The sequence below is a fragment of the Sorex fumeus genome, unplaced genomic scaffold, assembly GCF_029834395.1.
Source record: "Sorex fumeus unplaced genomic scaffold, SorFum_2.1 ptg000035l, whole genome shotgun sequence".
In the NCBI taxonomy this organism is placed as follows: Eukaryota; Metazoa; Chordata; class Mammalia; order Eulipotyphla; family Soricidae; genus Sorex; species Sorex fumeus.
The window spans coordinates 34,318,129-34,344,326 of record NW_026606092.1 but is presented as its reverse complement, the minus strand read 5'-3'; the positions used below and the strand labels follow the sequence as shown (position 1 = coordinate 34,344,326).

The window sequence follows — 26,198 nt, the reverse complement described above, 5'->3', positions numbered from 1 at the left end:
ATCTCTTTTGTTTTGCTTTGTTTAAGGGCCACACTGGGTTATGCACTCAGGAATCACTCCTGGCAGGCTTGGGCACCATTTGGGGTGTCAGAGATTATCCGACCCACTGTAGTATCTCTGTCCCCTATCTTGTAACTTACTGAAAACTACAAAAAAAGATTAATCTGTAGAATATAGGTTTGCTACCCTGAAGATTTAGTGGCTGACAGGGAGCTTTGGTTCCCTGCTGCTGTTTAGTATCTTGAGAGTATTATAAAGAATATGTAGGGAAAAAAATCAAAACTCGAAGCACATTTCTATTAAGTGTGTATAAATTATCTACCACTGTAATGTCAGAAAAATCCTGGGCATTTTGGGAGTTGGGAACTGGTTAGGATTAGTGGGGAGGGAAATCTATAATTTTATGATGTACATAGAAGTTGAAATGATCAGATCAGCTAACAGTCTTCTTTAGAAGTCTTTAAACTTCCTGAGGATTTTGTCTGGGCAAAACATAACACAACATAACATAACACATTCCCACACAGGGAGGGAAGATGGGAATGTCTGAGTTTAGGATAGTAAACTAGACTGGATGGCCACAGTACACAAAACAGTCAAGTTTTAATTTTTTTGATCTATAGACCATAAGGGCTGGAGCAATAGCACAGCGGTAGGGTGTTTGCCTTGTACGCAGCCAACATGGCCGATCCGAGTTCGATTCCTCCGCCCCTCTCGGAGAGCCCGGCAAGCTACCAAGAGTATTCGATATGCCAGACACAGTAACAACAAAGTCTCCAATGGGGAGATGTTACTGGGCCCGCTCAAGCAAATCGATGATCAACGGGAGGGCCTTTTGTATTTTTTGTATAGACCATAAAAGTACTACATTATGAGACTGACAACCCAGTGGGGGAAAAAAATAGATCTGGAAGACTTCAGGTCTGCAGTCAAACCTCAGTAGTAATTTTTTTTTTCTCTGAAAAATAGTTTCTCAACGACATACTGGGTACTAATAATTTATTAGAAATGAGAAATGGATTGGACACCACTAAAGTTGTCAATTAGTATTGTCTTCCTAGTCAATTTAGTATTCGATTTCAGACAAAAGATATGTGATTACAGAAGACAATTCCTTTGTACCATCAGGTAAAGATAGCACAAATACACTGATGATAGACAAGGCCACTACCATTGCAGAATTATTGAGCTTCGTTTCTGTTTTCTAAACAACAAATCAGGCCGCTGGCAAAGGTTTTTTTTTTTTTTTATGTTATTCAAAAGATAGTCACTAAAACGTAAGAGTCAGCAGCACTGAAATCAAGAAACCCAGAGGCTGGAGCGGTAGCACAGCGAATAGGGCGTTTGCCTTGCACCCGGCCGACCCAGGTTCGATTCCCAGCATCCCATATGGTCCCCTGAGCACCGCCGGGAGTAATTCCTGAGTGCAGAGCCAGGAGTAACCTCTGTGCATCGCCGGGTGTAACCCAAAAAGCAAAAAAAAAAAAAAAAAAAAAAAGCCAAAACTTGAACAACCGAACTTAGAAAAGTGCCTGTCAGGCAGGGGGGGTCCGGGGTGGGAGGGATATGGGAAAGGGATATGGAAGGGAACCTGGGAATATTGGTTGGAGGGAAGCTGACACCGGTGGTGGGATCAGTCCTGCAATATTGTATGTCTAAAACTCAACTATGAACAACTTCGTAAATCATGGTTTTTTTTTCTTTTTTTTTATTAGTGAAACAGCATGAGGTACAGTTGTAGACTTACAAATTTTTGTGCTTGGGTTTCAGTTATACAATGATCCAGTACCCATCCCTCCACCAGTGCCCATCCTCCACCACCACGGGTCCCAGCATCCCCCCCACCCCCCATCCCCCGCGTCCCACCCTGCCTCTGTGGCAGGGCATTCCCTTTTGTTCTCTCTCTCTCCCTTTGGGTCCTGTGTTTTGCAAGAGAGGCATTGAGTGGCAGTCATGTTCGGTCCATAGTCTACTTTCAGCATGCTTCTCCCACCCTGGGAGGCTGCTCCCAACACCCTTTATTTGGTGCTCCCTTCTCTGTCTGAGCTTCCTTTTCCCCTAGCACGTGTGGCTGGCCTCCAAGTCGAAATCATGGTGCTTTGAAGAAAAGAAAACCGAGTGTTAAGAATAAAACCCTTTTAGCTTAATCCTTAATACCCGCTGAACCGCTAGGAACTGAGAGCGGACCTGGGAAAGGACTAAATTCCGACACTCGCAGGACAAACAGGCAGAGGAAGCGCAGCTCAAGAGATGCATCACGTTTGCTCGAGATGCATCACGTTTACCCGGCAGGCTTGCAGGCAGCAAGACTCCTGCTCGGCGCTGACACGTGCTCTTCCGTCGGGGGCGCGAGAAAGGGGCTTCCAGAGAGTTCTGCGGCGGAATCGAGGACGGAAGAGCAGCTGCCGGATTCCGCCCCACGTCGCGCCACCTCCCGGGTCCTCCGCGCCCGCTTCCCTCTTCCTCTTCCCGCCGGGAGTCCCTTGGGGGCGAGACAGGCAGCCTCTGCCCACCCCAACTCCTCCTCCCCACGCCACCCCGGAAAGCGCGACCCGGCGACGCGGGGCGCCGCGTCACCAAGGAGACCGGCCGGCCCACCGGCGCCGTGACGCCACTTCCGCGCGCCGCCGTGACGCCACTTCCGCGCGCCGCCGCCGCCGCCGCCAGGGTCGGGCGGAGGGGGCGGGGCCGCCAGCGCTGACTGGCCGGCCGGGGGCGGGGCCGGGGTCTCTGGCTCGGGGCCTCCGCTGCCCGCTCGGCCGCTGCTCGCCTGGTCCGGTCCCGGGCCGCTGCCGCCGGCTGGCATCGCTTTCCAGAGGTGGCTTCGGGGGCTGGGCCGCCGGCGCGGCCTGGCAATGTCAGGCCTGGCGCCCGCGCTCTGAAGCCGAGGCCGCGGCCGTGGCGCTGGGCGGCGGCGGCGGCGGCGGCGAGTCCGGGTCGGATCCGCTCATGGTGCCGCCACGACGCTGCCACCGCGGGGCAGGAAGGCCAGGTAGGCGGGGCAGGCGGGGCAGGCCCGGGCACCGGGACGGGGACGGGGACGGGGACGCCGAGCGCGGCGGCCTGTCCGCGCGCGCAGCCCCGACGACGGCCCGCGGCGTGGCCGAGCCCGGCCCGGGAGCCGGCGTGTGCGGGCCGAGTGGCGGGGGGTGCTGCTGGGGGGCGTGCAGCGGGGTCCGCGCCGGCGGGGGAGGGAGCCGAGGTGTGCGGGCGGAGTGACGGCCGGGACGCTGCAGCTGCTGCTGCTGCTGCTGTTGCTGTTGCTGTTGCTGTTGCTGTTGCTGCTGCTGCTGCTGCTGCTGCTGCTGCTGCTGCTGCTGCTGCTGGGGGCGTGCAGCGGGGTCCACACTGGCGGGGGAGGGAGCCGAGGTGTGCGGGCGGAGTGACGGCCGGGACGCTGCAGCTGCTGCAGCTGCTGCTGCTGGGGGCGTGCAGCGGGGTCCACGCTGGCCCTGCGAGCAGCCGATCGCCGGGCCCGAGTGACGTTGGAGACGCTGCTGCTGCTGCTGCTGCTGCTGGGGGGCTTGCCACCCCGTCCGCACTGGCCCTGGAAGGAGCCGATTTTCTGCGGGCGTCGGAGTGACGGGGACGCTGCTGCTGGAGGGTTGGGGGCGGAGGCTGGGGGTGGCGGGGGGTGGGGGGCGTGCTGTCATTTCCACGCTCGCTGGCATAGGAGCGGATCCGTGCGGGCTGGGTGGCGGTCGGGAAGCTGCTGGGGGCGGGGGGCGGGCGGGGGGGCGTGCAGCCGGGTCCACACTCGCCGGGAGAGGAGCCGCCGATCTGCGCGGATGCGGCTCGAGGGGGTGGAGGGAGGTGTTGGAGGGGGCGTGCAGCTCGGTCCACTCTCGCCCTGCAAGGAGCCGATCTGTGCGGACGCTGCTGGAGGGGGTTGGGGTGGGGGCTTGGAGGGGGCGTGCTGCCTGGTCCACACTCGCCCTGCAAGGAGCCGATCTGTGCGGACGCTGCTGGACGGGGTTGGGGTCGGGGTTTGGAGGGGGCGTGCTGCCCGGTCCACACTCGCCCTGCAAGGAGCCGATCTGTGCGGACGCTGCTGGAGGGGGTTGGGGTCGGGGTTTGGAGGGGGCGTGCAGCCCGGTCCACACTCGCCCTGCAAGGAGTCGATCTGTGCGGACGCTGCTGGACGGGGTTGGGGTGGGGGCTTGGAGGGGGCGTGCTGCCCGGTCCACACTCGCCCTGCAAGGAGCCGATCTGTGCGGACGCTGCTGGAGGGGGTTGGGGTCGGGGTTTGGAGGGGGCGTGCAGCCCGGTCCACACTCGCCCTGCAAGGAGCCGATCTGTGCGGACGCTGCTGGAGGGGGTTGGGGTGGGGGCTTGGAGGGGGCGTGCTGCCCGGTCCACACTCGCCCTGCAAGGAGCCGATCTGTGCGGGCGGAGTGACGTGGACGCTGCTGGGTGGTGTTGGTGGTGGTGGTGGTGTAGGGGTCGTGCAACCCGGTCCACACTCGCCCGGCTTGAAGCTCTTGCGTGGGAGATGCACCTGGGGTCGTGCAGCCCGGTCCACACTCGTGCAATCCAAGAAAGAGCCTGGGCGCCGCCGCCGCGGGGGGAGCGGGACCCACGTCACTGCCCCAACTTTTTTTTTTTAATTACCCAAAGAGTAATTAAAATTACCAAAGGGTCGGCACACGGGGATGGGCCTCGGGGGGAGTGCGGAGGGTTCCCCACTTTCTCGTGGGTGATTGATTGCTTAGGTGCGCCCCGAGGCTCAGCAGCGCGGACCACTTCTCCCCAAGATCCAGGTTCCACCGGAGGCAACTGCGGACCCAGCCCCAGGCTCCTGTCTAGACTCTTTCCGGGGCGTGGATTCCCAGGGAGGAAAAGGAGAATGAATTCCGTATTTATGGAACTCGCAGGAACGGTTTTCCTGCCGTGGTTAAGAAATGACGTTAGACCCAAAACGAGAGAGAGAACACAAGGGATCGCCCTGCCACAGAGGCAGGGGGGGATGGGAGGGGTGGGGGTGGGAGGGATATTATCCATGGTGGTGGAAAATGGGCACTGGTGGAGGGATGGGTATCTGATCATTGTATAATCAAACCCAAGCACAAAAAATTGTAAGTCTACAACTGTACCTCATGGTGTTTCACTAAAAATAAAAAAAAAATTTAAAAAAAAAAGAAATGACATTAGTTAGCTGGGAGTGGGGTGGGGGATAGTCGTTCATCCTGAGTACTTCTAAGGGTAGAATTTCAAGTGCACTAGAGTTAACGTTTGACGTCTGAAAAGCAAGTGACACTTGGGTTTAACACACTCAGCTTTGAATTTTGCCCTCATTCAAGGTTGTTGTTGTTTTATACTAATATAAACTAATATAGTATATAGTAAATATACTAATGCATATTTAAAGCATTCTTGCAATATTGTTGGATTATCTGGATTATCTTTGCCCTTGAGGTATGTCCATTCTAGTGGAAACTGAATGCTGGATGTTATTTTGAATGGGTGATCATTATTTGGGTACCCAATATGCCAAATACCAGTAACAATGATGGGTCTCATTCTCCTAAAGAGCCTTGAATATAATCTCAGGGGTAGGGTGAAGGAGACGTTACTGGGGCCTGCTGGAGGCAATCGACGATTAACAGGATGATTTGTGATTTTGTGATCATTATTTTGTGGTCGCAGGTGCGCTGAGTTCTTCACCTCCTTTTAGACTCAGCTCTGCCAAGTTTTCAGGCCTGGCTCTTGAAGACCTCAGGAAGGCCCTGAAAATAAGGTAAATTCCGCGTTGTTTTATTGTCTAATTTTCTCTAGCAGATGCCAGTTTGTGGTCATTGTAGTTTTCTCTTTGTGTGTGTGTGTGCCTAGTTTTTCAGGAATCCCTTCTAATGTGATCTATATTTTCTGAAAAAACAGACTGCAAATGGTATGTGTGTTTATCATGAACCGAATGAATTCCCAGAGCAGTGGTTTCACTCAGCGCCGGCGACTGGCTCTTGGGATTGTTATCCTCCTGCTTGTTGATGTGATCTGGGTGGCATCCTCAGAACTTACTTCGGTATGTAATTCTTATTTGGGAATGATATGCCATTGTAAGAACTTAGCTTTCACTTCATCATACCTCTAGTCATTATTCTTCTATGCATATTTAAAGCATTCTTGCACTATTGTTGGATTATCTGGATTATCTTTGCCCTTGAGGTATGCCCATTCTAGTGGAAACTGAAAGGGTACTCATGCGTGTATACAGTTTCATCTTTCAGGCACATTTCTTTCCAGAGTGAAATAATATGTTTATTAATACATTGAAGGTATTTCTGTTTTGTTTTTTAAAAATTCCATTTCTTTCTCTATGCCTTTTATTTTTTCAGTGAACAACCAGGGAAGAGGCAAAGCCACTTGCCACCAGTTAGTAACAATGTTTTGAAGAAACAAGTGAAAGTGATTTTGTTTGAGACTGCCTTTCTGTTCCCAGGTCACTGTAGTACACAGGGTTGCACATTTGTACGTTTTCTGATTCAAGCATTTTGCGAAGTGCATGGTCATTTCTTCAGTTAAATTTTATTTTCTCTTTATTGATGATCCACTATCAGCGCTGAGGCATTCTCATTGTAAGAAGCTCAATTTTTTACTTGTACACTTTATTGGTTTTGGCTACTGAGACTTATAAAAAGACAACTTATTTTCAGAAATAACTGCAACTTAACTTTCATGTTTTAGTTTTAAACCAAAGGCAATAAGTTCTTCTAAAAATGAACTTCTGTGTCAAAAGAAGCATCATGACAATATTGGTCATGTCACATCATAGCCAATAGTTGACATTAACATGGAATCTGATGAACACATAAAGCTCTTGCCTTTTTAAAAAAATTTGGCTGTGAAATACAAATGCCGTTTATTTTTCAATATTGTATGACCTCTATCTTTTGTAACCTTTCAAAACCTCATTTCATTTTGTTTTGTTTTGTGTGAGGGGCCCTACTCAGGGGTGCTCAAGGCTTTGTCCTTTCTGGCTCTGTGCTCCGGGATCGCTTGTGGTGGTGCTTGGGGGCAATATGTGATCAAACCCTTGGTAGTGATAAGTGTGCAAGTGAAGGACCAACTCTCTTCTCCAGCCCTTAATTACCTTGTAGGATTAATGTTCCATGCTTTAACCAGAAAGAAATCTTGTTATTGTTAACAGAAAAAGTCAAGAGAATGATATAATGGATCTCCTTGTACCCCCTCACTTGCCTTTAACAATTCATAACGTTTTCTGATCTTCTCAGCTCTCATATTTTTTGTGGAGTGTTTGTTTGTTTGTTTAGGAGGTTATTCTTGGTGGTGCTAGTTGAGGCCACACCATGCTGGGGTTGAACCCATTGAACTATTTTCCTAGTCCTCCTGAAGTATTTTAAAGCCAGTTTTATTGTATAGTCACTAACACCTCTATGTTCTTTCATCTAAACTCAAAGTGCCGTTAAGATTTTTAAAGATGATGGCAAATAGGGGCCAAGAAGATAGTAAAGTGGGTAGAGCATTTGCCTTTCCTGCGGCTGGCTTGGGTTCTATCTCCGGAACCCTCTATGGTTCCCTGAGCCTGCCAGGGCTGAACCCTGAGCTTGGAGTGAGGAATAGGCTCTGAGTACCACTGGGTTATGGCCTCAAAATAAACACAAACCAAAGAAATGATAAAAATATATATAATTCAGATTCAGATTTTCCTGGCGTGTCAAGCACATCTTTCTAAACAAAATTTCACTTTTTTCTTTATCATTGCCGTTAATGTTCTTAATAGGAGCTTGGTGCTGAGCCCCAGAGGTGTTTGGAACCACCAAGGCACTCATGGTGGTGCTTAGGAGGGAAAGCATTAGTGCCAGAGCTCTGACACAGGCCTTGCACATGCCAGGCCTGTGATCTGCCACCTGCCATATCCCTCACTCTGCCGTATTTTTTGGAGGGTGAAGGGGTAGGAGCAGAGTGAGTTTCCTAAGCAGCATTCAGGGGGGCCTTTGGGCCTCTACCAGCCATTTTCCACCTGCTGTGCTCTGCTAGGGATTCAGTGCTGCTTTGTGTGGGAGGAGGATATGTTGCCAGAGATTGAGTTGGCATCTTAACCCCTCTAAGATCTTTCTTCATCCTTATTTTGTCTTTTAAGTCATGTTCATACTTTAGATATTTCCCTCACTGTTGCCCTTTTCGCCCCCTCTTTTTTTATGACATCAATCTGTTGAGGCAAACATTTGTCTTGTAGTATATAATATATATATATTATGTATAGACATATATTTATGCATATAATATATACATACATAATATACATGTATATATTATGTATGTATCACACTGTCTTCATTTTTTTCAAGTGGCTTGCTGCTATAACAGGAATACTGTAGACGCAGAGGCTTAAACAGTGAACCTCTCTGATACTTCTAGAGATCTAGAAACTCTGGGATCCGGGGTCTGACGGAATTGGTGTTTACAGACCTGCTTCCCTGATTTCAAGATGTCAGGGATTTATTATTGTGTATTTTATTTTAAAAATCATGTTTTCACTGGACAGGTGCTGGAGGGCCTCCTGAGATCCCTTTCGTTGTTGAGCTTATCAAAAGCACTCCACAGTGACCATGGGATTTCCCCACTCCCACCCTCTGTTGGGAGGGTACCATCACTTGAGTTTTGCCGAGGGGTGATAGAGCTGATTTTCATTTATAATAGACATATACATTTGGCTGATTACTTTCTTGGCGCATCATTGGAATCGATACCTTTTTCTTAGTTTTGGCAATGTGGTAGACCGAAGTCTTGATGTTATACAAGTTCATTTTGGCGGTGCTAAGTACTTCCCATGACATCACAGCATGAGGCACTTGACAGCCACCAGTTTCACCCTTGGTGCCAGTTTGCGTACTAGAAAGTTCCTTATCTGCTTTGAGATGATAGTTGAATATTCATATAAGTATTGCCCCTTCTTTGCATTGGAGGTGGTGAGGAGTAATTTTTCAAGGATCTGTTCTGTATTTATTAGCTGGAATTCTTTAAGTAGGACTTTTACATAGCTGCTCTTTGTTTATCCTGATAGACGTTTCATACAGGGAAGTTTGATTGATTAAATTGATTCATTTCCTTCATTTATTTTGGAGTACTGTTGCCTAGTAACTTCCATTAAAGACCATACAGGAATGTTTAAAATATTCTTATATTCATAATTATTTGCATATTTGATATGTTTGAAGTAATTATAGTTATTAATCCTTTTCATACTTAAGCTGTTCTATCCACAATAAGCAGGGGCCCTCTAAATTGTTTCAAGTCACTTTTCAGCGTTACCCCATTAGACTTACGCATCCTGCTTACTTTATGACACAAATTTCCCAGCCTTATATTGTACATTTCCTGTCCCATAGTTGGACTTAGCCATTTCTTCAAATATCCTTATTTTTTTTCCATGTTACATGGTAGAGATACATGGCTGGAGCGATAGCACAGCGGGTAGGGTGTCTGCCTTGCACGCAGCCAACACGGCCGACCCGAGTTCGATTCCTCTGCCCCTCTCGGAGAGCCCGGCAAGCTACCGAGAGTATTCGATATGCCAGACACAGTAACAACAAAGTCTCCAATGGAGACGTTACTGGGCCCGCTCGAGCAAATCGATGATCAATGGGAGGGCCTTTTACTTACTTTACATGGTAGAAATGACCATCTAGATTTTAGAGGTGCTCAGCCTGATTTGTCATTTATCTTTTTTTCTTTTCTTTTCTTTTTTTTTTTTTGGCCACACCCAACTGTGCTCAGGGCTTACTCCTGGCTCTGTGCTCAGAAATTATTCCTGGAAGGCTTGGGGGACCAGATGGGCTTCTGGGTATCAAACCCAGGTTGGCTATATACAAGGCAAGTGTCTACTCACTGTACTATTGCTCTGGCACCTGGATTCTCTTTTTTTTTCTAGAGCTTTTTGTGCATATAATTAGAATTATTTTTTCAAAAAAAGAAAAAAATATGAGTGCATACTGAGATTTCCAACTTAAATGAACAACAAAGGTTTTATATAACTTTCTAATAATACTGATCTTCATGCAGTTTTTTTCATAAAAATGTTTCATTGTCTTATTTTTTATTCTGTTTCACTTACTTCATTAGTGACTATCCAGCCCTTCACGCACAACCCAAGAATTGCTTTTCTTGTGAACTTCCATAACCTTCCAATGGTCTCTCTTCCTCTGGTACTCTCATAAGTATCTGGTATACACTGTTGTGGTGATAGTTAGTACTTTATGTTATAGACACTTTACAGTTTTCATGAAAACCTGTCCTTTTTCCCTTACTGTGGCACAAAGTACTGTTGCATAGCAGATTTTCAGTAAATATTAAACAAAACTTTCATAAACTGTTGCTTTGTTTGGGATTGTTATCTCTTGTATCCGAGACAGATACAATATTTAGAAAGGTATTTATGCAATTTTTACAGTTCCTGTAGATATTTCCTTTCAAGTAAATGTTTAAAGAGATAAAAAGTAATGTGCTGACCTTACTTTATGGGAGATCAGTAATAACACTTAAAGTCTTCTTCTAGTTTATATGATTTTTTTTTCCCCTTTACAGTATGTTTTCACTCAGTACAACAAACCATTCTTCAGCACCTTTGCAAAAACATCTATGTTTGTTTTGTACCTTTTGGGCTTTATTGTCTGGAAGCCTTGGAGACAGCAGTGTACAAGAGGATTTCGAGGAAAGCATGCAGCTTTTGTAAGTTTTTAGTCTTAATATTGAAGAATGGACAGATTTTTAAATTATTATTAGTTTAAAGATGTGTTAAGTTTCTTGAAACTGAATCAGATTAAGGTACAACACTTCCTTTACCTCACCTCATGGTCTCTTCTGTGTTGTTAAAAATCACTGCACTACCCGAAGTCAGTTAACAGGGAGAAGGAGCTAAAAGTAAGGAAAAAGAGTAATGTCTGAAGTCTTTCGACATTTGATAACAGGAGAATGTTATTTCATTTGTTTTACAATTAAGGAATCAGAATAACTCAAGATTTTAATATTAAATAAAAATCACATATTTCAGTGGTTTTTCATGCGTCAGATATTTACCTAATCACATACCTAATCACAGAATCACATATTTCAGTGATTTTTCATGCTTCAAATATTTACCTAATCATGTTATGTTAAAACATGTAGATTTATATCATTGAAAGAAATGGCAATTTCTATTAGTGATGTATTTTCCTTGTAGAAGTAGAAACTGAATATTTGGGACAAAAGAATATATAACTCCCTTGTATTAATCTTTTTTTCTTTTTTTATTATTCTCACTTTCTCCTTTCTAAAAAAATGCAGTAAAATAAGCATAACATCATATTTAGTATCTTGGCCTTTTTTCCTTTTCTCCACTTTCGTAGGAAAAAAAATCCAAATCTACTACTTTAATCGTTTTTCATTCATAGTTTACTGGTGTTAATTACATCAAGTATGTAGTGCAGCTATCACAACTTTAACCTTTTAATCACCCCAATTAAAAGTTTTATTTGTTTTTATGTTTTTGGGCTATCCTTGCAGTGCGCAGTACTTATTCCTGCCTCTGTTCTTAGGTATCACTTCTGGTGGGGCTTAGGGGACCATATGGGATGCCAAGGATGGAAACTAGGTAGCATCCTACCCATTGTACTATCTATCACTCCAGTCTCTCAAATAGAAAATTTTAGCCATTAAGCATTAGTTATTCTATGTTTATTCTTCCCAGACTTTGGTAACATTTGCTTTTTGTCTCTATCAGTCTTTTATGTATATATTTTGTTGTATGTATCAAGAGAATTTTACTTATCTTCGTTAATGAATACATTCTTAGAAGATGTACTTGTTGAATTTTTGTCAGGAAATTACTAGTAAATTATTTGAGGAAAAGCTAGAAAGGTATACTTGCTCACATAAAATTTATCAAAGATATGAACATATATCTTTCATTTCATTTAATAAAAATAATAGACATTGTAGAAATGCATAGACTTTGTACTGTTAAATGTAGAGATACTCTATGTACACGTGTGTTGTATGTACATTTAGTGTGTATATTGTTGAAAAGTTAGAAAGGACCAATGAACAAAAAGAAGAAAGTAATAAATTCTACCACTCAAGGAATAATTGGTTCTGGTCTTTGGCATTTATCTTACCATTCATTTTTATTTTTTTTATAAGATTAAAATTGTACAGTTATGTCCTGTTTTATTATACTTTTTTCTATTAAACAGTAGAGTACATCATCAGCAGCTTTCTATGTAATTTAGTATTATCAGAACTTTTTCTTATGTTAAGTATTTTTAAAATATAATAGTGATGTTCATTGTTGAAACAAATTATGGTAACAGAAGTATAAGAGCAGTGTAACCCGAGGCCAAGGATGGCTCAGATGTTGAGTGCCTGCCTTGTAGGTACAAGATCCTGCATTCTGTCATGGCACTGTTCACATGCTAAGTGTGATCTTAGCAGTACTGCTGTTCTTGATGCTTGTCCCCTAGCAAAAGTGTGATTTGGGGGACATTGCAACTAAAGTGCATTATCTCCAGTGAACTGCATCCAAGAGTGTGAAGTTCTGATGAGCACCACAGGCAAATGAGCAAACACTGCAACCTGACCACCAACACAGTAGGGAGGAAGGGAATAGTCCAACTTTACATCTCTGTACCCATGTAGAGGTGAAGCTATACCCCTGAAATTCTATAATACTGTAGACCAGTGGTAAATCAATTTTAAAAAAGGAGTGGAGAGGGAAATTTGAAGTGCTTGAAGATAAAAGAAAGACTAGTCTAACCATAACTTCACAAATGACCATAATTTCATTATTATTTGTTGTTGTTTTTCTTCTTGTTGGGGTTCTGGGGCTTGATGTGGCCATATTCAGTGGTGCTCAGGGCTTACTCATGGCTTTGTGCTCCAGGATCACTTCTGACAGTGCTCGGGGAACTATATGTAGTTCAGGGGATAGAACCTGCATCAGCCACACGAAAGCAAGGCACACATTTTACCCATTTACTGTCTCTCCTGCCGTGAATCAATTTCTAATCTAATCCAATTTTATATTGCACTTTTAACATTGATATCATTAATACCTTTCCAAGATGACATTTATTATATTTTTATGTTATAATGAACCAGTCCTTGATAGATTGTTTTTATTTTTATCTTGATAAAAATAAATAGAAATATTTTTATTCAAATTTATAATTACTTTGGATAAATTCCTAAAAGCGTAAGTGCTAGATAAAGCAATAATGCTATTTTTCAAGTTTCCTGGTTTTTGAAAAAAATTATAATTCTTAAGTTATTACCAATAGTGGTTCTACCTTTTCATATCTCTGCTGTGTATAAGATTGAATCCATTGCAAAACCCCAACATTTGCCACTTTGGTAAGTGAACAATGATAGTTCATAAATCCACAGGTTTTTACTTACTTAAAAAATCTATTTTTGCACATTAGAATTGATTTGTAAGTTGTCTCTTTTCCATTTTTTTACATAAGTTCCTTTTCTTTTTTACATAGAAAGTTTAGCTATGTAGCGCTAAACTTCTACATAGAGTTGTCTTTTTTTTTCTTTTAAGGCTTCTTATGAGCATGGGTCTGGTGTTTGAATTTTGATCTGTTGCTTGATGATTGACCTTGGGCACATTAATTAACATCTTTAGATTTTAATTAGGAAGAATAATAGAGGTTGAGGTGGGCAAAGTTATATCACACTAGCATAGATTCTCAAAATGTGATCTAGTCTCCATGATCTATTTTGGGAGGATTTGGGGTCTCATACTGTGATAATTATGAGTAGCATTATGGCGGTACTAAGATGTTGTTTATTGCGAGTATACCCGTCCTTTCTTGGTATTCTAAAATGTAATAATAGTATTGTGCAAAGGTGTATGTTTTTGAGTTGGAGCAGCTTTGCCTTTATTCCTAGCTCTATTGCTTAAATAGTAAGTAATCTTACTATTACTTCATCAATAAAATGAAGATAATAATACCTACCTTGCATGGTTAAATATTTGGCATTTGCTACTGCTGTGATTAATGGTTGTAATATAGATCTGTTCTAGAATTTTAAGTTTCTGCCTTTGAGCCAGTACTGACACTAATTTTATTTTCATAATGTGAATTTAATCAAATTTCATGTGTCATTATTTGTAGTTTGCAGATGCTGAAGGTTACTTTGCTGCTTGTACAACAGATACAACTATGAATAGCTCTTTGGTAAGTGCTTCTTTTCTCATCAAGAATGGAGTGGGTGGAATTGAACCCCGGCAGGAAGAAACCGAAATAGCTTTGATAGCGCCATAGCTATATTAGGGTGTAGATGTTTTTCCATAGTGGGCACTCTTCATTTCATACTGCACTGTAATTTGCTACCTTTTCTCTTTGGGACACCTGGGGTCTAAAAGCAAGCAGTATAGCCACTTCTGGGGATTGAAGGAAAAAGAAAATTGGTTAAGGAATGAAAATAGTAACGAACAGCCTTTCGTCCTGGGTTTCTTACCAGCCTGTCACTCCATATTCATTATATTATTAGCACAAAGAATCATATATTTGCCTGATGCAGATTTTGTTGTCAGATTGTATACTTATTTATTCACATTTTATGAACACAGCAAATTTTTAAGAATAGTTGTTCTAGGCTCTGAAAACAGAGCTTTTACTTTTATGTGTAAAAATATGTTTGGGGAAGAGGATAAAATATAATAAATAGCCAAATCAAGTAAATTAATATCCCCTTGTTTTAAGATTTTATCATGTATAGAATTTGAAAGTGGTCTGTAAAAATATATTCTTTGAGATGTTATATAAATTTACGAACACCGACGCATTATTGACAGTACAGCTTTTTCTTTGTCTGGCTTTCAGAAACACTGTTGCTCGCAGAATTGGTCTCCAGATACTGTGAATAGTTTATGAAACTATATAAAATGTCTTTTAAATTTTCATCTTGGATCTTAAGCATCAACAGATTAATATCAGTTATTAAATGTGGAAGACAGGTAGAGTTGAAATGGAAGCCTTCTGCTCTATTAGTAAAGTAAAGTAAAGTAAAGGCCCTCCCGTTGATCATCGATTTGCTCGAGCGAGCCCAGTAACGTCTCCATTGGAGACTTTTGTTGTTACTGTGTCTGGCATATCGAATACTCTCGGTAGCTTGCCGGGCTCTCCGAGAGGGGCGGAGGAATCGAACTCGGGTCGGCCAGGTTGGCTGGATGCAAGGCAAACGCCCTACCGCTGTGCTATCGCTCCAGCCCAAAGCTGAAACTTAAAGGAATTGACAGAAGGGCACCACCAGGAGTGGAGCCTGCGGCTTAATTTGACTCAACACAGGAAACCTCACCCGGCCCGGACACGGACAGGATTGACAGATTGATAGCTCTCTCTCGATTCCGTGGGTGGTGGTGCATGGCCCTTCTTAGTTGGTGGAGCGATTTGTCTGGTTAATTCTGCTCTATTAAGATGAATATATCTTTATTGTTCTAGGCCAAGTACTTTAACAAAAAGTTGGATGTTGCAGAGACTATTTTAATTTTCAGATCTTATTCTCTCTCTCTCTCTCTCACATTTATGGGTCACACCTGGCAGTGCTCAGAGGTTACTCCTGGCTCTGAACTCAGGAATTACTTCTGGTAGTGGCAGTGCTTGGCAAACCATGTGGAATACCAGGGATTGAACCCGGGTCAGCCATGTGCATGGCAAAGACTCTACCCACTGTACTGTCGCTCTGGCCCCATCCATTGTCTCGTTCAGTATTTTTTGTTGTTAGAATTCTGTATCAGGAGTTAAAAAGAGAAGTTCAAGAAACACACTAAGCATTTTATTTACTATAAAAACAGTCTAGTTGGAGAAGTGTGTTTTTTTTTTTATTTTATTTTTCAATTTTGGGACCTTATCTGACAGTACTTAGGGCTCACTCCCGACTCTGCTCAGTGGTCATTCCTGGTGGGTGCTGGGGATTGAACCAAGTGCTGGCTGCTTGCAAAGAAAGCATCTTAATCCCTATACTGTCTCTCTGACTTAAGAATTGTGTCTTGAACTATGGTACATTTACACAACAGAATACCACTCACCCGTTCAGAAAAATTAAGTCATGAAATTGGCTTATACACGGATGGACATGGAAAGTATGCTGACTGAAGTGAGTTAGAGGGAGAGGGACAGACCTAGAATGATCACACTCATTTGTGGGACATAAGATAACAGTATGAGAATAATACCCAGAGATGGTAGAAAGGAGGGACAGGAGGGCTGGCCCCATGTAGGAAGATTACCACAAGTGAGGGTAGGGAGTGCATTTAGAAAAGAGAAGGGACCACTGTGGCAGTGGTAATTGGAATCGATCACTCTGGACAAGAACTGAGTGCTGAAAATATGTAAAGGGGTACACGTGATGACTTTTCAGCAACCATATTGCAACACAATGTCTCAAAAGGAAAAAAGAAGAGCGAGAGTGAGAGCGAGAGAGATTCTGCCATAGAGGCAGGCTGGAGGGATGAGGGAGACGTGGGTGCTGGGAAATACACTGATAAGGGATTGGTGTTGGAACATAGTATAACTGAAACCCAATCATGATCAACTCTATAACTGTGTATCTAATGGTGATTAAAATTTTTTTTTAAATTGTATTATCTGATGATGCATATTTGGTTGAGCAATTTAGAACAACTTAAAACTGTTCATCATTAGCGCATGGTTATGAAAACCTGGTTTTAATTGTTTTCTCCTACTTGGTTATTTTAAATTTCAGGTTCTAGAAACATTTGTTTGAAATATTAATATAAGGTTGTTATAAGGACTAATATGAAATGTTTAACTACTGAGGATTTAATATCTGGCAAATACTAAGAGCAAATAGGGAGTTAGCAATCTTATTTTTTCTTATTACTCCTGTAAAGGTTTTTAGGAAGTCTGGTTTTACTTGCATGTTAAGCAATGAGAGGAAACCGTTGGCAAATACATATTACGTACATACATGTAATGCTATATGCTCTGTTACCTGTTTTCTCTTTTAAACTACTTGACCATTGACAAAGGAACTTTAAATTCACTATTTTATCTCCTGGTTGTGGAACAGCTCCTGATATAGTAGGAGCTCAGTATTATATTTGTTAAAAGAATGAATGATGAGCAGGAGTCCATCATTACAGCGGGCATAGCACTTACCTTGCACGTAGCCAACCTGGGTTCAATCCCTGGCACCCTTTATAGTTCCTTGAGCCCTCCAGGAGTAATCCCTGACTATAGAGCCATGATTAAGCCCTGAGCAATGCTGGTGTGACCCAAAAACAAACAAAAAAAGAGCGACTAGAGCAATAGTACCACAGATAATGCTTTTCCTCGCATTATGCCAATCAGGGTTGGATCCCCAGCACCCCATATAGTCCCCTAATACCCCTACCCTCAAACCCCAGAAATAATTTCCGAGTGCAGAGCCAGGAGTAAGTCCTTGAGCATGGTCAGGTGTGCCACCTGCACCCCCACCCCCAATAAAAAAAAAAAAAGAATGAAAAGGAATGGCAGTAATCTCTTAGTAAAGAGAGATCTGTTTTTTTTTTTTTTCTGCAATGCTGTTCTTTTACATTTCTAAGCCTTAAACAATTCTTTCCACTGTACAGAGTGTATCATTTTCATTTGTCGTTTTATTTTTGGTGTATTTGTGGACCACACCCAGCAGTGCTTGGAGTTCAGGTGACCAGGCAGCACAAGGGATCAAATTCTAAGCTCTGCATGGAGTGCGTGCAGCCCTTTGAGTCATCTGCTTCACCCTTTAGTTCTTTATAAAGCCTCGGAAATTCATTTGAAAAAATGGTATTGTATATATGTGGTGTTGAATGGCCATATTTTGGATGATATTTGTATGCCTCTATTATCCACTTAAAATATTAGTCAACTATCATATCAATTGATTTATTTGGTTTTCACATTTTTTCTTATCTCTGTTATATTTTAGAGCGAACCTCTGTACGTTCCTGTGAAATTTCATGATCTCCCAAGTGAAAAACCTGAAAACACAAATATTGATGCTGAAAAAAGTAAGCAAAGCATAGAATTCATAACTCAAAACTGGGTACAGAGGCCGGAGCGATACTACAATGGGTAGGGTGTTTGCCTTGCACTCGGCTGACCCGGGTTCAATCCCTGGCATCTCATAAGGTTCCCTGAGCATTCATTCCTGAGTTCAGAGCCAGGAGTAACCCCTGAGTATCACTGGATGTCACTCAAAAATATAAAAAAAAAACTGGGTACATATTTTCATGGTTGAGTTACGAGTTTTTTTTTTTTTTCAGTGTTTTTAATTAGTTTTTGTTTTGTTTGGGGACTACGTGGTGGTATTCAGGGGCCATTTCTGAATCTCAGGAATGACCAGTGGTGGTGTTCTGGGGAACATACAAGGTATTGGGGATCAAACATGCAAGGCAAGTGCCTTACTGCCCGTATTATTCTTCTAGCCCCTATTTTAATTATTTTTAACCTGTCCTCAGACTTAGTAATTCAGTAGACTTACTGGGTCATTCTTCTATTCCACTGTTTAATAGCTTGACCTATATTCTGACTTTCAGAAGTTTGATGGAAAGCTTTATTATAATGGTAATCATTTCCAAATTCTAGAAATCTGTGATAGATGTAGATATTTTAAGTGAGCAGTGTCCCTTTGCAGTCGTACCATCAAGAATCTTGATCACAGAGGTGCAGCAGTTTTTCTGGTTCTTCTAATTTAATAAAGAATGTAAAGAATGTCAGTCTCAGAGTGAAGTATTACATTTATCCAAGATGTTCCCTTTCAAGAAGTGGACTTAAAGAACTTTCTGCTTGCTTGGCCAGGAAAAAAAATTTCATAAGTTTGAGTATGAGGAAACTATCCATGTACTGTTTTATACTAAGCGCCAAATAATCGTATGACAATTCTGAATTGGCAGGCGGTTGCATATGTATTTAATTACTGAAGCTTTGTTTGAGTATTGGCTCACTATTTCAAACATTTTTTTATATATGCAGATCTGTTTTTCTGTTAAGTCTTTGTTTTTTGCTTTTTTGGGTCACACCTGGCGATGCTCAGGTGTTACTCCTGGCCCCGCACTCAGGAATCACTCCTCACGGTGCTCAGGGGACCATATGGGATGCTGGGAACCAAACCCGGGTTGGCCACATGCAAAGCAAACGCCCTACCTGCTGTACTATCGCTCCAGCCCTTGTTAAGTCTTTTGAATAAGCAAAACTATCCCTGCTTATAGGACTCTAGCTTTTTGTTGACTGTCCTAGTCTGATAGAGATGGATTAAATATTATGTGCTCAGTAACTTAAAGGTGGGGATTATAAAAAATAATAGCATAGTATTAATAATTAAATATTAATCACTAATAATATTTAGTGATTTGTGTTATGCTTTTCTTTTTAAGCTCCCAAAAAGTCACGTGTAAGGTTCAGTAATATCATGGAGATTAGACAGCTTCCATCAAGCCATGCATTGGAAGCTAAGTTGTCACGCATGTCATATCCTACTGTGAAAGATCAAGAATCATTATTCAAAACTGTGGGGAAACTAACTGCAACTCAAGTAGCAAAAATTAGCTTTTTTTTTTGCTTTGTGGTAAGTGTTTTGAATATTTTTGGAATTTGACTTATAGGAAAATATGCCATTGGGGTATAAAATTGTTCAGTTACATTTTCCTTTAAGGAAACTCTTGATCATTTTTAATGCATTACTCCTAATAAGCCATGCAAAATAAATTATTTAGGACCTACAGGCTTGGGTGATAGTAGGAAAATTTGAAATAATGGTGGTGGGAAGGTGTTATGAAGGTGGGATTGGTGTTGGAATGTTGAATGTAATAAATTATTGTGAAATACTTTAAAATTGGGAGGAAAAAATAATAAAGACAGAGCTCAAGTGAGAAAAGGCTGCCAGGGAACAACAGTATTTAGGTTATTTTTTAAATACATAGCATAATTTAAGTCCTTCATGAAATTTGTTATTAAGATTTGCTCATTTAAACACACACAGTTTTCTACATAATAATTTCAGTATTTTATTATATTTTGTCTTTGTATTTGTAGAATTTTAGTAAAGCTATCATTTCTTATTGTCAAAACTTAAGCAATAAATGTTCAATGTTATTTTCAAATGATAATAAATGTTCGATGTTATTGTCAAAAAATTATTTAGTTTGCTTAATCATAACTTTAAAACTTATGCTTGAAATCATTTAAAAGGAGTATTAAAGTTAATAAATGTCATATTTCAAAGAATAGCACGAAATGACGCTGCAGCTACTGATATATCTAGAGCCTAGCATTTCCACATGGTCAAAATAATGCATTGCGTTACTCTGATATTTATGTAGTGGCCAGGAAGGATAAAAGTTTCCTATATGTGCTGATTTCAAGTAACTTTTGCAGGTGTATTTAACATTCATGTAAAAGTGATTGTGTATTTTAGAATGTACTCATACCAAATATTTCTATAAAATTTAATGTGATTTTACTGCTATCATCTATTATTTCACTTTGGGGGAGCTTCACAAGCAGTGCTCAGGAAACACCTGGGGGCCCTTTCCTGCAACTCTTGACCAGCCAGGCCAGCTGTTCAATGTGAGGGCCTGAGGAGGTGTTGCTGCTTGGGTCCTGCAGTGCTACACCCATCCGTGTTGTTGGGATCATATGTATAGTGCCAGGAATCATCGCGGTGCTATTTAGAGTCTCCATTGCTACACTCAGCAATGATGATCAGGGGACCATGTAGTGCCAAGGAAGGAACCAGGCTTGGCTGCATGCAGCACACACCCCTTAAGCCTTGTGTTATCTCTTTGGCCCTATCTGTTGTTTTAATATGGAAACTGAATAATAATGCATGTTTCACATAGATGGTTAAAATATTTGGGAATAGATTGGAATTAGAGATGTCTAGAGTAGTGAAATTCTGAAACTTAGGAACTGGAGAGGTCGTATCCTAGGTAGGGCATTTGTCTTCCATGCAGCTGATCCTGGGGTCATATGGGCCCCAAGCCCACCAGGAGTGATCCCTGATGAGAGCAGAGCCAGGAGTAAATCCTGAGCACCTCTGGGTGTGGCCTAAAGAGCCAAAACTAAATAAAAATGAATTTCAGTATATAAGTGTATATACTGAAGATATACATTTAATTTGGATTAGTATGTGCGTTAATAAAGATAGATATTATATATGTGAATTAGCCAAATAAGGGTTATTTAAGATTTAAGATTTTTGATGGCATGTTTAAACATAAGCTAATACAATGCTAATGTCACCATTTTAGTTTGATTATAAGGTTTTGCTTCACAATGTTAGCATGTACTCATAACAAATATTTCTACAGAATTCAATGTGGAACCCATTTTGTTTATTTTTTGTCTTAATAAGTAAGCTCTATTTAATAATCTGATTAATTCTACTGTGCAAATCCTATCCTTGATAGCTCCAATAATTACATCTCCATACTTATATGTAAAGGCGCATCTATTTCTGTTATACTTTTGGTTGTGATAGATATTTGCTTTTAATGAGTATAGGGTTCAACTAAGATTATTAATTATATATTACTTGATTTTCAAAGGATACTCAGGTGAGGCAGAGCAAAAGCATCTATATGCTAAAGATATTAGAGAAGGCAAAGTGATAAAACTCAAATTCAGTGAGTAATGTGGTAGATAAGCTGGCTGGGTAATGGAATGATTTAAAGGCAGAAAGTTAGTTCAGGTGATAACTCATTTCTAGGCAAACTGGCTGTGTTGCAGAAAGGGAAACCTAAGTTATATTGTCTACTGTCAATTAAAAGGGGTACTTTTTCATAGACGAAGCTAATTTTTTGCAAGCTCGAAGCTCTGAAAGATTACATTGTTCTTATATAAAAAGGTATAACTGATTTAGTCCCTAGATGCAGCTTTTTAAAAAACAAATGTATCACTGGTAAAATGTATCACTGTAAAAATGGCTATTTTGGAGCTGGGCACAAAGGACTGGTAGAGTGTTGGCTTTGCATTCAGAACTCCTGGGTTAAGTCTCGGCACTGTGTGTTCCCCCGATCACCACCTGGAATGACCCCTGAACACCAAGCCAGGAGGTGCCCCCAAGCACTGTTGGCTGTAGCCCCCAAACCAAACCAGGCAAGCAGAATTGCCTAACTGGTTTAAAATGTACAGTTCAGGATCATTCCATCTATTTGCACGTCCTGCAGTCATTTCCATTGTCCTTCAGCAAAACTGAAACTCATATCCATGAAATGGGAACTTCCTTTGCCTCCTCTCCCAGCTTCTGACAGTCTTCATTCTACTTTCTGTTTCTGACTACTCGAAGAACTCAGAGGAGTGGAGTTGTACAGTAGTTTTTTTTTTCTTTTGTTACTGGCGAATTTCATTTAGCTTCATGTCCTCAAGTTTCATTCCTGTAGCATATTATTCCTTTTTTTAAAAGGCTGAATAATATTCCACTGTAGATGCCCCATTTTGTTTATTCATTCTTATGTTGATGACCTGTTGGTACAGGCCAGGAGTTCAGTGAGAGGGCTCACGTGTGGTGCTGCTTTACGGGACTGCTGCTTGCAAGGCATAATGACTTACTAGACCCTGTGCTGTCTCTCTGGCCCCCAGAAACCTACTTTCGTTAGAGAGGCTTCATATTATTCAGTAGGAACAATGTTCTAGTGGTGCTTGCAGGAACTGTATGTTGTGCCACGGATTGGATTGGGGTCAGCCACATGCAAGGCAAGTGCCTAAACTCTGTACCCTCTCTGAAGCCTCTTCAATTTCAGTTTTTAAACATAGCAATTTAGACTACCACATTTCACTTGTTCAGTTATCACATATAGCTAATGGCCAATACAGTGGGTAGTTCAAGTTAAAAGGAGTGATTACTGTATTTGCCAGTCTCCTTGAATATCTTTAACTCATTGGCATTTATGTTCAAATTCTTTCTGTAAAATATCATTTAGATCAAATGGGCTTTTTAATAATGTTAAAAGGGGTGGTAACTCATGGAATAATTGATATATAAATTAATATATAAATGTTAATTTTCAGTCAGTGGTTATCCTCAGTTCTGGACTAATAAAGACAAACTTGTAAAAAGAGGGTTTTTTTTTTTTAAGTAATTGTTATGGTGGGAGGGGTGGTAATTGAGATGAGTCTTTTTTATGTGATTAGATTGCCTTGGTTTTGAGAACCAAATAATGGCGTTAGGAAGATGTAGAGAATGAAAATGTATTTCTGGAAAAGGTTTATAGCTAAAGATGAGCCTTTATAAGAATTAAATGCTTGTAATATAAGTGATTTTTTTGTTTATTTTGTTTTTTGGGCCATACTCAGCTGTGCTCAGGGCTTACTCCTGACTGGTTTGTCAGGGATCGATCATCGAACCCGGATCAGTCACATATAAGGCAAGCCTTATACACTGTGCTGTCTCTCTGGCCCCTGTTCTTTGAAAAAAAAAATTTTTTTTTTTTTATTTGTTGAATCACTGTGGGAAAGTTTACAAAGCTTTCAGGTTTAGGTCTCAGTCATGCAAATATCAAACACATTTCCCTTTACCAATACTTATTTTTTACCATGAAGAACCCCAATAAAACCCCACCCCCCACCCCTCCCCGTCCCTGTGAGGCAAATGAATTCTAGTTAACACTCTATCTGCTTTGATTAGATTCATTGTTTCAGTAAAAGATTCACCACCCCCAAATCAGAAATGCTGAAAAAGCATTGTGAAGTGATTTGCTTTCTACAGCTGGGTTCAAGAATTAAATGTTGGTTTTGGATTTCTGCTATTTTACTTATTGACTCTGGAAGTATTTCTACTGAAAGTCAGATAGTTAAGAAATTGGTTTCTGTGCTCTGGAGTCGTGGCTGTGCTGGAGAGCCGCTAGTGGGGGGCAACTGGTGGCCTCGGTAGGGCGTGAAGGGTGGACCGAAACGCCCCCCTTCCCATGAGGTTTTAGTCGCCCTCACACCCCCAGCTCATACCTGCTGTCCACAAGGCTCCCATGTGGCCGCCATCCTTCTTTCCAGAGAAGAGAGGGCGAATGGGGCAACACCCTTTCCCCTCCGGCAGACTTGATGGCCTGGATTAACGCATAGTCCGTTCACTTTTCTGCTCCAAGCTGCTGGGTTCTGCATTAAGTCCTTGTGCTTCTGGGGCTGTGGCCATGCTCCAAACTTAACTCTGATTTTTAGGGAGAAAGGTTGGGTGGTTTACTTCCCATTGATCACTTTGTATATAGAGAGATGTCGCGCGGCCGCTTATGCGGCCGCGCGGTTTTGAGAAAAAGTCCTAGTTCCCACATACTCAAGCTGTGCTTGTAGAGGCTTTTGGTCACCGGGGTTCCATCTGGGGGAGGCGGGATGCGGCACCTAGCCCATCTGGGACTTGCCGGTGATCTCAGCTCTTTTTGGAACCTGTTTTTTTTTCCTCCGGGATCTGTGGTTCCCGCGCCCTCCATGTGGTCCTTCTCTTAGGCTGTATGTTTTAAAGATGGCCTCGCCTTTTCCTTCCGAAAAAATTTTTTATCTTGTATTTTTTTAAAAAAATTGTTATTTTGTAATTACAGTCACCATAAGATAGGGGTTTGAAAAATAAAAATATTTAAATAGTGAATTTGGGATTTTTAAACTTACTGATATTCCAAGTTCTTCCCCACATGGGGAGTTCCTTTTTCTTTCTCTTCTACTTCCCAATAAACTTTTCTACTTTTTTTGGAAAAAAAATTTTGTTTTGTTTTGTTTGGGGGCTACACCCAGCAGTGTCCAATGCTTTCTCCTAGCTCTGTGCTCATAAATCATTCTTGAAGGCCTTGGGGGTACATATGAGGTTCCAGGGATCAAACCTGGATCAGCTGTGTGCAAGGCAAACACTCTACCCACTGAACTATCACTCCAGTGCCTTAGATGTTGGATTTTTAAGGACAGTGGGTCAAGAAAACAATCACTATAAGCATTATCCATCCATATAGTCTCCAAAAGATAAACTCCATTTTCTGCCTTTTTTTTCCAACACTTTACTTATAAGCAGATTGTGATTCCTGGATCCATTTATGCTTGATATTGTATTTTTTAAAAAAATTGTTATTTTGTAATTACAGTCACCATAAGATAGGGGTTTGAAAAATAAAAATAAAATATAAATATTTAAGTATTTTCACCAGATGCTACCACATTTTCTTATTCTGTTAGTCAAGTGAAATTATCTAGAAAGTGAAGTCCACTTGCCAGATGGAATCAGAATCATTTTTTTGTTTGGTTTGGTCTGACTTCGTTTTGTTTGGGGGACAGCCGTGCTAAGGCTTAGTCCTGTCTCAGTGTTCAAGGATAACTCATGGCAGTGCTCAGAGGATCAAACCTAGCTTGGCTGCATTCAAGGCAAGTGCCTTACTCACTGTTCTGTCTCTCTGGCCCTGGATCAGAATCACTTTGGCAGGATTTCACTTCATAGACCTAACAGCTCTGTTACCTTCAGTCAGTGTTGTCTGATTAGATGTTCTCGCTGCTTCTTTGAAAAGTAAATCCTAATGATTATACTACTTATTTATCTACAAGTTCTGAGAGAGATCAAGAGATGTCCTTCCATTAATAGAGACAACTCATTCTTTGGTGGAAATGATTATCCATTCATTCTGTTTAACACAAGCAGTTTATTTGATTGACTGGGCAGTCTGCACTTGGTATATAAATTACTTACATGTATGCACCTGGAGACTTATTCTATAATATAATAGTGGCATGTCTTGAAATATTCCTAGTGTCCACCAACAGAAAGAGTATCTGATAGGAGAGGAAATAAATAAACTTTGGAGATAATTACATTTTGAACTCTGTCTAAAGGAATCTTATTTTATGTTCTTTAGATCAAAGTAGTTGCAGGGTTGGTAATACAAGAATATTGTCTCTTAGATGAGCATATAAAAAGAAAGGAAACATTTTTATAGCTGGCAAACCCCCTTTATAATATTATGAGATTATTTATATTGTGTTTTCATATTAATCAGCAGAGAAACAATTGTACATATACACAAAAAAGTTCAGTTTTCTTGTATGTTATAAAATTTCCTAAATGAATATAACTTATTATCTAGCTAACTTCACCTATCCATTCTCACAGACATTATTATTCAGTTGAATGCTTAGCCTGCTATTTTTGGAATGTTTGAGACTTCCCCAAACTTAAATTTCACTCATATGAACTTAATGTAGTGCTAGCATGGATAAAGAAAATTTTGAATTTGGTTTTTGTTTGGCACG

General features: G+C 41.5%; 1 protein-coding gene across 2 annotated transcripts in view; it reads left to right on the top strand.

Annotated features, from left to right (window-relative positions):
* The first annotated feature begins 2,743 nt into the window (after window positions 1-2,743).
* The window catches only part of SLC35F5 (solute carrier family 35 member F5), a 50,898-nt gene continuing 27,443 nt past the window's right edge, over window positions 2,744-26,198 (top strand). The window contains exons 1-7 of one of the 2 annotated variants that reach the window (XM_056117586.1): window positions 2,744-2,992; window positions 5,647-5,737; window positions 5,878-6,019; window positions 10,543-10,686; window positions 14,118-14,180; window positions 17,914-17,995; window positions 19,361-19,551. In XM_056117586.1, coding sequence (XP_055973561.1) covers window positions 2,950-2,992; window positions 5,647-5,737; window positions 5,878-6,019; window positions 10,543-10,686; window positions 14,118-14,180; window positions 17,914-17,995; window positions 19,361-19,551 — 756 coding nt within the window. In that variant the 5' untranslated portion in view covers window positions 2,744-2,949. The remainder of the gene's footprint in view (window positions 2,993-5,646; window positions 5,738-5,877; window positions 6,020-10,542; window positions 10,687-14,117; window positions 14,181-17,913; window positions 17,996-19,360; window positions 19,552-26,198) is intronic. The other variant, XM_056117585.1, reaches the window with a different exon arrangement.